The following is a 14,344-nucleotide window of genomic DNA, read 5'->3' as shown; positions in this document are numbered from 1 at the left end:
TTTTCTGAAGTGCTCAAAGGTTGTTGCAGGTTCATATAGAAAAACTCATCCTTGTTCAGAGTATAATTTATATGTTATATTGCAAACAGGGTTTAAGTCACAGGGTAGGAATAGTGCCTGAATTTGTTTGGCCTTTTTCACTGAGCTGGGTATTAACTTAATCAAGCCTTACAATACCCTCAGGTACCAAGTATACCTTTTTATACTGATGTTCATAGAAATGTCACAGTGTTTCTGAAGTCACATTGAAATATCATGGCAAGGACCTTTTTCCTCATTTTTGCCCTGTGAGGGAATTGTGGTTTTCTTTCCAGCCTTTGCCCAATACAAGTGAGCTTGTAAGTGAGACTTTTTCTTTGAGGCTAAGCTCATATTTCTGTGCTCCCAAGCTTTCCTGGATGCTGCAGTGCATGGTCTTCTTCCGAGAAGGGTGTCTAAAGGCAAGAGCTATCTCAGAAAATAGTATTGAATTGCAATTACTGATGTTGTTAAAAAAAAGACTACTTGAATTTGAAAAACAACTTAATGTAATACTGAGATGAGCAGCATTGTCAGGACTCCTATTTTGGGAATGCATGAAAAGGCCTAGGTATTTTCTTTATCAGTAAATACTAAAGACAGTCCTCATGTTTTCGTGTGCTTTTAGAATCAAAAACACCTTCAATTTCATTGACAATATTAACCCAAGGAAATGAGCTTTTTGGTTTAGGAACCTTTTTATTTGATTGTGAGGAGCCAGTATATTATGCTGGAACATCTTGTGGAGTCTGTTTTCTATGCATGTTTCTTGTCAAGACTTTTCTATTTATGCTCAAAGGAAGCATGTGTGCCAAATGTTGAGACTAACAGGCAAATGTATTCTGAACTAAATAAAACAACTCCATGCTCCAGGTTCTGGGAAGCTGAGAAACCAGACAGTGTCTTAAACTCGTACCTGCAGGCAGTGACAGATGCAGTTGGCTACTCCTGACTTCCCTTCTGGATGTTCAGTGTGGCTTGCTCTGATTATCTTTCAGAAATACCCAATACTAAATTCAGGAGATTTGGCTCAGTGGGACAGAAACAGTCTCAACATGTGTGGGAAAACTAGACTTGACTTTTGGTAGCATTTTTGGATCTACCCAGCAGATGTTACTGGTGTATATGTTGCAAATGTGGTAAGAGGGGCAGATGTTGTTGTCAGCACTGGACATTGCTGTGGCTGCTGCCGTGTTGAAAGCAGCAGCAAACCTCACTTTGGTGGCATTTCTGTCTCTTTAAAGTTGACATTTTTGTTAAGTGGTATGATCTGACTTCTGAAGTGTCATTTGCTCTGAAGAGCAGACACTGGCCTCTCAAGTTCCTTCTCTTTGAGGACACTGACAAAGTGACTGTTTTAGTCACTCTCTCTTTTTATTTTAAATTCCTTCTCCATTCGAAATTGAGTCATACAATTCCAAGGCCCCTTCCCCAACAGGGTAACACAATACCTGCTGCATAAGCAGTAGTGGATGAAACCTGTCTGCATTCCAAGCCTCATATTTCCCATCCTTCCTAATGAATAATTTCTTTCAAATTACTGTGTTTGAAGGAGGTAAATTAAATTGGAAAAGAAAGATTTTCATCAAGAAATGCATCTTTTATTTTCACACCTGCAATTTTCTTTCCTATTACCCCTCACATTGCTTGTGCATAGATATCCTCTGTATTGTACAGCTATATGAGAAGCATTTCACTTCTCTTTGTTCTGCACCATGTTTTATTCTTATTTACTTGTCTGTTTTGCATCTCATATGGCGCATGCTCTGCCCAGTGTAATTATATCCTACCTCTGTGCTGCAGGCAAAGACTGGAAACAGCTGAAGTTATGGGAAAGGTGGTATTTGCTGAGGATTATCTGCCAGCCTTTTTTGTTTCTGGGAATCTCTAACACCCAGTCAGGCTATTTTTTTCTTTTTAACCAGACAGCTTTTTATGGGATTTGACCTGATGAAATGGGTTTTAGGAGCCTCTTGGAGGACTGTCTTGTAGTGGGCGGGAATGCCTGGAGTAGATGTTCTGTAAATCCTTCTGAGCCTAATGATTCAAACAGTTCTTTATCTAGTCTTTAATCTTGCTTTAGCTGTATTGATATCTGATTTTCAAGTTTAGGTTATTACAGCTGCTAGGTAATTGCAACGTATTTGTAAAGGATAGACAGCAAGCACAGCTGTTCTCTTCAGTGAAATCTTCTTTCTCACTCACTCTTTGAACCTAACTTTGAATCTGAAATTTTTCATGGCTTCATTTCCACCAGATAGGTAGTGAGTGGATAAAATATTCCTTTACCTGTGCCATGAAAAGCCATTGCTGAGTGTGGAGGCAAAAATCCTGGTTTAACTGGTCTCCCAGACACAGCTGTTGAGAACTAAATAATTTCAGAGTATTTTGCCACTACTCTTTCTTTTTAAAAGACATTCTGTCTTTCTGAAGCCTTGACTGTATTTGGCTGTAATTAGGATTAGATTGTTTTACTTTCAATATTTAAATAAAAAATGAAAACTACTCTTTGGGACACCTAAGCAGCCTTGTACATTGTGTTGAAAGGATGGAGTTTCCTTCTGATCCTCAAAGACGATTAAGTTACTCCCCGAAGCATGAAATTTAATTACCCTCATCAGAAGCATCACGATGCAGTGGATTAGGACATAGGAATAAGAATAAGAAACTTTTATCTCTGATCCTAGTTCTATCTAACTACTGACTAAATGAATCACATAACCTTGCTGTGCCTCCTTTTCACCCACCTGAAAAATGAGATGTTTGATTTCTTTGCTAAAGTGCTGTGAGGTCTTACAGCCACCTAAAGATATCATGGTTTGTATGAATGCTCAGTGTTCCTGGTATTGCCTGGGCTTTCATGCTGCCAACAGTTACTGCAACTTGGTTTCATAGAGTGAAATTTCATTTTTTGGCAGTGTTAGCTTTGTTAAAGTGGGTGCAATCAAGCTGATAAGCAAATAGGGAGAGGGCTACAAGAGGAGGTGACACTAAAGAGCTATTGTGCACCAGAAAGGTCTGCTGAGCTGTTCTTTTCACATCAGTTTTGGGGCTACATCTTGGATGTGATAGCTAATTTTAGCATCCTAGGAGTGCCTCCAACTATGTACTGCTTAAGAGGCAGAAGAAAGTTCTCTTGTGTGTGGTTTAACTGGGGAATGTAAAGAAAAGTTCAGGGCCAGATGAACACATTCCTCTGAGCAAGCTGATGAGCTCTACTGTTCTTGCAATTGCAGAAGGCTCTTACTGGAGTGATTAACCATGTCATGTCCATGGGGAGCTCCCACAAAAAACATCAGAACTGTTTATTGGAAGTGATGAAGTAGCTAATTAAAATAATTGGTTCTGTCATTTAAAAAAGCAACAATGCTTTCTCATGTCTCATCCACTCTTGTCCGATAGAGTTTTTATTTGATGAGTTTCTTAGCATGTCTAGAGCACTAAGTTTACATTTTGGAATGGTCAGTAAGAAAAATTGTCCTGTAAAAACCTTGTTTACTCATTCCACGGACTTTTTGAAAAGATTAGCTGAATTGATAATAACTCTGCCATTTATTTAGTGGGTTACCTTCCAGGGGAAAATTGATTACTCTCTTGGAAAGAGGTTTGCCCTCCACCATACAGCATAAATTCATTGTCTGACTTGGAATCTCTCTACAGTTCCTCTGCTCTTTGCTCCAGGGCTTAGTCAGTATTAAATCCTGTAAAAAGTTTCTCATTTGTACTCACAAGAATAAGATTTAATTGTGAGTGTGCAATTATTTAGTCAGCTACCTTTTCAGTTCTTCACAGTGCTCAAATACAAGTCTTCACAAGTTTTCAGAGCAGGGAATTTTCTTCAAACAAGTTAGAAAGGCAAAATCTTTGTAAGAGTGAGTTTTCTAGCTGACATTCAGAAAGGCAGTTAAAAAATAATATTTTAACTCCGTGGAAGTTAACAAGGACGGGTATTTTTTCTGTAGGTTTTATCTTCTGCCATTTCAATAGTTTTTCCCGTGTAGAGTGTTTTCCCATGTGTTGTGGCTGCGTAGCGTGTTCTCTGCACAGGAGAAGAGTCTACTACCAAAGAAACTGTATTGGCTTAATTGCAAACTTCCATTGTTGGCCAGGAATAAGTAGAACATTAAAAAATACCCTTCACAGGCAACTTGTGTTTCACTGAAGCCTAAAGCAGTTTCTTCCATATTGCAATATCTTCCCAGCTGTACAATTCTCAGTGGGGCAGCTGTACAAAGGAGCCCAGCACTGCAATTCCAGAGAGAGGGTAGATTTAACCTCCTTTCCAGCACTCATGAGGGGGTATAATTGCATTTTGGAGTCAAAATCTTGTTGGACTCCTGTTGTAGGCAAGGTAATTACTCAATGCCTGGCTTTATTGGTCAAACCAAGCACAGTTACAGCACACTTTCTTGGGGGGAGGTGGCAGTGGTTTCAGTTTCATCTTAAAAGCACTGAAAGAGTAACAGGAAAGAAAATCATTGCAATTTTCTAAAAATTTTTTTTAATGGCAAAACTTTTGTGAAAGCATCTTCTAAAGGCATTTTGAGGAAAGGGTGGGGAAGCTTTCTTGAGCCACTCACAGGAATGCTAAAGGTCTGATCCAATGACACTAATAAAGGTCTCAGCTGTATTTAACCTACCAGTTACAGTTTTGTCTTGCTTATGCAAAAGGCCAAAGAAAAGGGTAGAAAGACAGTCGGCATTAAATCAATAGAGGAAAAGAGATACTATTTTTCTTTCCCTTAGAAAGTAAAGTTTTCCCATTTTTCTTGCTCTTATAAAGTAAAATTATCAATGAGCAGAGGAATTAACATTGCAAACTTTGTGTTGTGCATCAAGAATTTCCTCCTTTAATGTTAAATAATCGCTTGCATTATTGTACAATATTTTTATCTGTTCCCATTTTCCAAGACTATATTATCATGCTTTAAATTCTGGACCTGATGTCATTTAAGTAATTTTAGGGTCAGTAAACTGAAATTACTTTAAAGTTGATAATTAAAAATAATTACAAGGCAATGTATTATATTGTTTGAATTAATGAAAAAAGAGTTTACCCAGACTCCTGTAGATGATTTTATTTCTAATCCTGTCTCTATAAATTTTAGTGGCATCCTCTTGAAAACATTTTTTCATTTTCTGTTGACTCGAGCCTGAAAAGGTCTTATCTGTGTCTTCCTTTCTGCAGTGCCCATTAATTGTTGAAGCAAAGGAAAGTCTGAAGCAATATGGAGGCAAGATTAAAACATATTATAAACTTCTGGATAATTATGCAGGGGCATGCAGGATGAAAATGTTATGTTCTTTCCCCTATTTATCCATTAAAGAGAAAAAGTTCTCATTTGGACTCCTAGCGCTAATTTTAATTCCACCCTTAACAAGGTTTCATTCTCAAAAATCAGCTTCTAATATTTTCACTGCTGCAGGCAGATTTTGATGGGAAATACTCTGACACAGCTGCTATTATTTATATTTAATTTTTTAATTCCTAAAAGTTTGCAGAACCTTTTACCAAAGAGAGAAAATCTAAGCCCTTGCCAAGATAACTGCATTTTTCTTTCAGCCACACCATGATGAGTGCTGGTAGCAGCAGGAATATTTTACATGAGAGCCTCAACCTGAAGAAATAAAATCACACTGTCACTCAATTTAGCTACGAGGAGTCTGTTCAATTCCACAATTTTTATTCTGGAAAGTGCAGGTGAGAGTGCAGAATTCAGCTTGAATTCACAGAACATTTGCCTCAAGGAGAGGAGATAGTTGGAAGTTCTTGTGTTCCCTCAACCTGCCATTAATTGTTGCTGGGAGCACATGAGCTGATTCATGACACCCTTGTAGGGCCCATGCAGCTCTTTATTCGCCACAATACAGTTCAGTTAGCCCTGATTTACTGTGATTTAAACACTGGTTCTTTGGGGCTTCTTGCTAATAATTTCCATAGTTTTGTTGTAAGCTGAAGACTTGTTTTCAAATTTTCTGTGAAAGTGAGACAGTGGTGGGTCTGTCAAAGCTAGGACAGTATTCTGGGTGAAACTTAACTTCTGCTGTTGGGCCAGTGCAAACTGCACTCCCCTGAAGACGGTGGTGGTGGCACAGGTGGCAGCACAGGTGTCAGACTGGCTGACAGCACAGAAATTAATTCTACCTTCCAGAATTAGCTGGAAGTCTGGGGAATGATCACAAAGATGATTGCTGTACATGGGAGTAAACTGGAGTCCCAAAGCTTGCTGCAATCAAGCATTTTGAAACCCCTCTTTAACAGGATGAAAAAGTACGTGAGTGTTAATTGGATTCAAAATCATTTAGCCATGAAGGCAGACAAATGCAGGGTTCTGGCTTGAGACTTTACTTGAGAGTTCTAGCACTTTTTTTTTTAATGCACTGCCTCTAAGAGATCATCCTGACTTGAACTTGCAATTAATCAGTGCTGGCATTACCCAGAGGAGCATGCAAAATGGCATCCAAAGCATTAGTGTATTGATTAGAATTAATCAGGAAAGTGTTCCTTCTGAAGCTACACGCTGCATGAACAACCAGAGCGTCTTAACTACCTCTCAAGTTTCCATGACAACTGGATTGTGGCTTCTGAAACCTAGAGCCTGGCCAACTGAGTCATGGATGGGGCACTTAAGAAAAGTTAGGCTACAGAGAAGTACTTTGGCTTGTTTGGGACCCAGTACCTCACTCTTGCAGAGCTGAGAGAGGCCAAAGGTTGTGTCCAGCTCACCTTCACATTAAGGACTGAGTATGAAGAAGCCATTTGAAAATGTAGCCCTTGCTCCCCTTTGTAAACCTGAGCTCAGGTTCTCTCAGTAGTGTTTTCTGTTTTGGAGAAAAGTCTTCTGATAGAAACTCTGGCTGTTGCCCAGGCTTTCTTTAAGCAACTAATTCTTTCTAGGTGACATCCTCATCCAGGTCTGAACTTTTCTAAAGTCTGAAAATATTTGTATCTAGGCTTTTGGGTTACTCTATCACTGAAGACCACAGTGCTATTAGTTTCTGTCTAAACTGATGTATATTGCAGATTCTAGATATCTGAGACAATTTCTTTCTTAATGCAGCTTCAGTGAAAGACCTGATGGATCTGACTTGTAACAATACACTGAGCAGTGCCTAAACAATGCAACATAGTGTGTTGCTTTGCAGTATAAAAGTTTAATTTAAAATGTTAAACTGCAGAATTTTTTACTGCTTGAGACAGTATCCAGAGTGATCATCATGGTTATTATGGCCACTGTTGTGGTAGAAATAGGCCATGATGTTGAAGGCTATGTGATGATAGCTCTGGGTAGCATAAGTGATGCCTTTGTCCTTGCAGTTGTCAGCTTACTGGGCTGAGTGATCACTCTGTAGAGTGCTTGGAGGTCATGCAGAGGATAACAGGAGTAATCTGTTACCTGCTGTTGTTTGCTTTTGGGTCCTGTGTTTCACAAATGCAGAATGGTTGAGGTTGGAAGGAACCCCTGAGACTGAGTAGTCCAACTTCCCTTCTTGATGGAGGGTGAGCTAAAGCAGGTTACCCAAAGCTATATCCATTCCCACTTGAAATATCTGGAAATAGAGACTCCATAAGATTTCTGGGCAACTTGTTCCAGTGTTCAGTCACTCTTAAAGCAAGTAAGCTTTCTCTTGTTTTTTCATGGAATTTCTGGTCTTTCAGTCCAAGAAAATGCCTGGTGCTTGCCTGTTGTCCTTTCATTGGATACCCTTGTCCAAATCTGCCTCCTTTTCATTCACCCATAATGGATCAACACTGATAAGATACTTACTTCCTGAGCCTCCTCTTCTCCAGGCTAAGCAATCCCAGCCTCCTATTATATGTCAGATTCTCCAGTACCTAAATCATCCCTGTGGCTGTTTGCTGGACTCACTTCTGTACCTTGTCTCTGTCTTGTGCAGGAAAGGGCTGCCCTGGACCTGGTCCTCCAGAAGTGTCTCTCCAGAGCTTAGTAGTGAGGAAGGATCACCCCTTTGATCTGTGTTTCCCAGTGCAGCCTGGGAAAATATTGGCCTTTCTTGTCACTGGGGGCATGTTTCTATCTTAGGCTCAGCATTTTGTATACCAGGACCCACAGGTTGTCTTCTGCAAAGCCCCTTTCTGGCCTGGTGCCTGAGGTTGTTCCTCTGCAGAGGCAGCGCTTTGCATTTCTTTTTCTTGAACTTCATGAGGTTCCTGTTGACCCAAATTTCCAGCCTCTCCCAGTGGCAGCCCAACTGTCCCGTGCATCAGTTGCTTCTCCCAGTCTTGCTGGAAGCTTGTTGGTAGTGCAGCCTGTCCCATGGTCCAGGCCATCAGTGAAGACAGAAAACACTCTAAAACCAGAGGTGTACTTCCAATGACTGGCTTCCAGCTGCACTTGGCACATTGGTGATAACCCTCCAAGGCAGTCCACCTCACTGCCCACTCACAGTCTGAGCTTCCATCAGTCAGTGTTGATGGGATGGGAGAGAGTACTGGAAACTTATCAAAGTCAAGGTAAGCAACATCCACTGCCCTCCACCTCGAGCCAGAAGGTGCTGTCACCTTCTTGTGCTATTTCTGTGCTATCATCTCAGCAAAGAAACCTGTCAGGCTGGTGAAGTATGACTCCAGTATGAGGCTCCTTACATGGTGTTTCCCCATCTATCCCAAAAGACAACTGAAGTAGCTTTCTGTTACTTTGCTAAAATGCTTTCTAAAATTAGATTCATAACATGTAGACCACTGATAGAAATTTAATAAAGCTATGCTAATTAACATCTAATATGTATTGGTTATGCTGAAGTAGATCTTGCTGATGCTGCTGCCAGGCAGCCTATATATAGTACAGGATGTGCAAATGAGTGTGGGTCTGTGTAATACAGTGTGTTATACAGAAGGTCTGGAGATCAGAGTCCCAAATCTGCCACAGAATGATTGCAGAACTGATTCCTATCCGAATTTGCCCACAGGTGCCTCTGCTGACCCTGGAGCTATTTTAATGTCCCTGATAAATCCACCATCTTTGTCTCCAAAATAAGAGGCTGATACTTGGAATTTCTTTTCACATGAATCTCTGAATCTCAGGCACCCTATTGTAGGAATTTGTACCACAAAGTATGAATATATTTAGTAATGAATCTAGGCTTGAGTGAGTCTGCCTTTTCCAGTCTTGTGTGGTGGTGATATAAAACACCTGCTTGGCAACAGCTCTGGGAGTTAATAAAGTTTCTGTGGTAAACTATGAGAGGCCTGAGAATCTCAAACTAAAGTTATTGCACCAGTAACTCAAAAAAGCAATTCCTAAAACTCCTGGCACATTTATCCAGAGGGTTAGCAGTAGCACAGAAATGGAAATCATTGTTGAGAGCCACTGCATACTTGGAATTAAAATCCATCAGTCTTCTGAAGCTGAGGAAAACAATTTTCATGACATACAGATGCTTTTGTATTTCATAATCAAATTTAATCCAGGGTTAGTTTTGGCTCTATTTGTAGGGAAATTTGTATCCTCTAATCCTTATAATATACCTAAGTTGAGATGACATCAGAAGAAATAACTCACACAGAAGCTAGGCATTTAAAATACTCTCAATGCTTTATTCTATTTAATTTCAGCAAAAGCAGATTTATCTCTAGGGGGAGTGGGACAGAAAAAGAGTGAGGACTCAACGTCCTCCTCTCAAGTGGGAGCCTAGAGCACAGAAGGTGGAAGATGAGATGTGAAAATAAAAATAACTGTAAACAAAAAATGAAATTTAGCAGTCTATTTTCACTCTTCTCAATGGAAAAAGAGGGAGGAGGACACCTAGTAAATCATGAAAAAGCTGTGTTTGTTTTTCTGAGTTGCACATTGAACTGCAATAGTTGCCAGCAGGGTCCTTCTGCAACCTTTGCTTGGGACTTTAATTCTTTAGGTCCTTCACATACCTGTCAGCAGCTTCCTTGCCTGCTGGGAATTTTGTTGAGTTCAGTGGAGCATAATGACACCACTGTGTCCCTGAGGAGACAAACAACATGTCTGCCTCTGGAACCAAGAAAAGTCTCCTAGCTTCTGTCACAGTGTAGGGTCTGCAGTTTAGGATTGATCCATGCTCACAGCAGGCACCAAGTGATGGTCAGTTGGTGCAAATGTCATATGCACATCTTGTTATATTTCCTTTCAGAAGGGTTTCTTAACTTCATAACATCCAGATTTTGGCATGCTTCTGGAGAAGGAGATTCTTGTAATCCATGCCAGATAAACTGTGTAGCCTCTTTTGCTCAGAAGATCTGTTCCAGAGGGTTCCCTCCCTTCCCCCGCAAAAAAAGTGTTCTTTTTCCCAGCTCATGGACAAACACAAACACATACACACACATACACAGGGAGGTGGTGGGGGTACTTGACAAGGAAATCTTTTTGTAAGAGGAATAAAAAATGTGGGCTTTTGTCAAAGGGCAATGAAAAATTTCTGACAAGTAGAAATAATTACACTCTTCCCCTAAAATGCTTAATACTGGTGTTTGAAAACAACTTAAGGAAACGCAATACATTTTTGGTCTCATCTTTCAAAAGTTGCAGCTGGAGCTGCATTTCCTAACAGGCTTTGTGAGGCCCTGTTGGTTTGTTAGGCTCCAGCTGACCACTTACAGTATGCTACAAAGGGACTTTTCCCTTGGTGCTGAATTCTTCCTGTAACAGAAGAGAAATGTGAAAAAATTGCATTAGTAGTGGCTGAGTGACTTTACAGAATCTGTTGTCTCTGATCATGTTTATGGTTAGTGAGCAGGCCCTGATAACCTGGAGTAGAACAGGGGATGGGATCCATATCACTGCTGAGGTAACAGTGCCTCTTGGGAACTGTCCACAAATGGTGTCAAGTGGTTTCATTGGCAGCCTGTGCCCCAGGATGAAAAGAGAGATGGGCCAGACCCTGTTATTGTACAAGTATTTAATTCCTTAACTTTTTTCCTTGCAGAATTCCAGAATATTGGCAAAAAGACAGATTGTATTTTAACTGTCTACCTTTAGACATGTCTTGTGGGATACAGAATTGGAATTAGGAGTCTAGGAGTAGTTTTTGTGCTCTCTGGCTGGAAGTTATTTCAGATAAAGCAGCAGACCCAGCTGATCGGAGGGGAGGAGGTAGACAGCCAGGCAGTGATGTCTTCCAGCATCTCAGGGAATAAATAAAGCTCATACAGGCTTTTTGTTCTCATTTACTCTTGGCAACAAGCAGATTTAAGTTGTAGCAGTCTTGGAGTGTGGATGTTAATCTCCAGGGCTGCTAATTCATTTCCTTGATTTACTTGCTGGGAATTTTTGTCATTTGGGAAGGAGGTAAGCAGGAAAAGAGGGACAGGAAGTGGAGGAGGAGAAATGACATATTTTAGATGTGGTGCGTCGTGCACAGGTAGACGTTCCAGTCAACTGCTTTAGAAGCAAAATGTGTTACCTCAACCAGTGATGCAGTGCTGGGAGTTCAGAGCTATTGCACAGCCCTGGAGACTGCCTTATTTCCTGAGTGACTAAGACAGTTTTTGGTGAGGCTCAGGAATGATATTTAAAGAGGATGTGCACGTGTGCTACAGATTTCACAGCTTTCTTTGCACAGAGAGTTAAGCTTCCTTTAAACAGCAGGCAGACATCTGGGGGCACAGAAGTGTGACAGAAGGGAGCTGCTGTTTCTTTGGGTTTCCACATCTTAGCTGGTGGAAATCTTGGTGCTTAGAATCCTGCTTTTGCAAAATCCATGGGAGGGAAAGGCCCTGAGCATGGGGCACTGTGAGGGAAGTGAGGTCTGGGGTAGGAGGTGCAGTGTGACCAGCCATAAGTGGAGCTGCTCCTTTGGGGGATTTGGTATTTGTAAAGCAGTAGCCTTTCTTACAGCTCTTCTCCTGTGTTCTTTCCTCTTGCTCTGTGATGAGACCAGATGGGTGTTGCTTCAAAGGAGAGTTGGACACCTGGAGAAACCATTTCGGATCTCACTGGAATATGTTCCTAATGGGAACAAGAGCGTGGCAGCCGTGGATTCCTTCGCCATGAAGAACTGCAGCTCAGGTAACAGAGTATTTTATTGTTTCTAGCTTATAGTGCTTTGATGCCTTTGTGGAGAGAAGCACGATTTCTGACTGCTGCAGATGCCACAGAAGGAAAGGTTCTTGTCAAATGAATAATTTAAATTTTAAAAAATAAAATAGGGTCCCTCTCAGGGAAGGATCTTTTCTAATGTTGCCTTAAAACTTTCCTTCAAGAAGTTGAAAACAAGTTTGTTGTTTTGGTTTGCTTTGCCTTTTTTTTTTTTTTTCCCCATTTGGGAAGAATAGCTATGAAAATTTAATTTGGAGAGAAAAGAAGCAGTATTCATCCTGGCTTGCCAGATGCATATCCTGACAACTTCACTTTTCTGCAGTAGAAAGTAGAGCAGATGAGGGCTTCCTTGACAGACACCTTGCAAGCCATCCTTTTTTTATGTTCATGGTTACAAATTTCAGGGATGTTTTTTAAACAACTGCGGAAAACTTGATTCTAATAAAGTATGCCTTTCTTTGGCAATGTTCCAAAGCAGTTATTGCTGAGCAGCCCTAATAGCTTCATGTAATGTGTGGAATTTTAATAATGGGCAACCTAAATGGGGGTTACTTTTTTAAATACAAGCTGTGTAATTAATCCAAGTATGTAAATTCAGTGCTCTGTGCCAGAAGCAGCTCCATATTAGTTCTACTAGTTTTATGGACTCTGTGAATCATTCTGAAATCTTTAGGTGGCGTGTCAGTGAAGAATATTACTACTTACAGCTCTTAACACATTACTTTTTGTCCATTTTATTTATTTGGAGTAGTGCTGAGTTGAGCTGCATGTCCTTCCTTTCAGCCTCTCTAGGACAGGGAAATGTGCTGCAGAACATACATTATTTTGGTCATTTACCTTGCTCTCCACAAAGGCCAGTTGTATTAAAGGATTTATTGCACTGTTTGTACATAAAGGTGCTCTCTAAGCTCCAACAAGGAGCAGCCTGACATTGTGCTGGAAGCAAAGGCATGTTCAGACAGAAGGTGCCTGTTGTGCTGCTGGTGTAAGGACACGAGTCATCCACAATGCTTTGGGAATTCAGTGCAACAGACTGTGGGCACAGGAGCTCCTCTTTTTGGGAGCACTCAGGGATGAGTCCAAGGTGCTGGGCTGGGAGTTCTGACCAACAGCAAGCACTGCTGTGCAATGATGGATGTCAAGGGCTGAGGCCATTTAGATTCATTCTGAACAAAAGAAGGAACAAATGTCCCAATTTGCCTGCAGATTTGTAGCAAACACCTACTCCTCTGCCCTGCTTATAGGACACAGTGTAAGAACAATGCCACCAGAGAACAAAACCACTTGTTCTCTTATTTTCAGTTGGTTTAGGTCACTAAGCCTTTTGTGTACAGCTGAAGATGTGGCAGTGTACTTTTACAAGGAAAGAGGTGGTGATGAGCAGCTGAGGGTGACACCTTAAGCTTGGAGAAAATAGGGAAAGCAATAAAAAAAGATTAAATCTAATTTTTCTGCAGCTGTTAGAAGCCTTTGGGCAGCTTAGCTACTTGGATACCTTAATGCTGCTGAAGCACATAAAACATGGGTGAATTTGAGAAAGAAATATCTAAGAAATAGAAACATGCCTTCAGCCTGATTTTTCTAAGCCTTTTGAAGACCATAAACACCATTTAAAAATAAATTAAGGAGTACATAGAATCCTAGGAAGTTAGGGTACCATTTCCACAGGCGCAGATATAGAAAGAATCACAGAATGTGCTGAGTTGGGAGGGGCCCATGAGAATCATTGAGTCCAAATCCCAGCCCTGCACAGAACACCCCAAGAGTCACCCATGTGCCTGAGAGCATTCTCCAAACCCTTCTGGCGCTCTGTCAGACTTGGTGCTGTGACCACTGTCCTGGAGAGCCTGGAGAGTTCCAGGGCCCAAGCATCCTCTGGGTGAAAAACAACAAGGGCTTGCAGAATGCCAGATTTTGAGGTCAGAATTTGCTTTTGCACGTTGGTGATTCCATTTTTTTTATATCCTTAATTAATCCTTAGTTTTCCTATGCAAAATCTTAGAAAAGATATTGCATAGGAAAAAAATATTTCATCTGAACTGAAAAATAACTGTTTATATGGGATCGAATGGGAAATAAAAAACTTAAGGAGATTCTGCTGCTGCTAAAATTCTGAATTTTTAAAAAAATCAAAAAAGTCTCGTTAATTGTCACTTGAATATCTTCATATTTCCCAATTCCCATAATAGAAGGAAAGTTCTTACAGTCTCAACCTTAGGATTTGAATCTGATCAGAGAGCCCCTACAGTCAGTACAAAGACTGGTTGTACTTCTGTAGGTTTTGTCTCAGGACAGCT

At 40.6% G+C, this 14,344-nt stretch overlaps 1 protein-coding gene across 2 annotated transcripts in view; it reads left to right on the top strand.

Moving 5' to 3' along the window:
* ALK (ALK receptor tyrosine kinase) overlaps nt 1–14,344 on the top strand; it is a 307,088-nt gene that overhangs the window by 190,222 nt on the left and 102,522 nt on the right. For both annotated transcript variants that reach the window (XM_036380516.1, XM_036380515.1), the window contains exon 5: nt 11,890–12,017. In XM_036380516.1, coding sequence (XP_036236409.1) covers nt 11,890–12,017 — 128 coding nt within the window. The remainder of the gene's footprint in view (nt 1–11,889; nt 12,018–14,344) is intronic.

The sequence above is a fragment of the Molothrus ater genome, chromosome 3, assembly GCF_012460135.2.
Source record: "Molothrus ater isolate BHLD 08-10-18 breed brown headed cowbird chromosome 3, BPBGC_Mater_1.1, whole genome shotgun sequence".
NCBI classification, from domain to species: Eukaryota; Metazoa; Chordata; class Aves; order Passeriformes; family Icteridae; genus Molothrus; species Molothrus ater.
The sequence above is the reverse complement of the archived record's forward strand: the minus strand, read 5'-3'. Positions and strand labels throughout refer to the sequence as shown.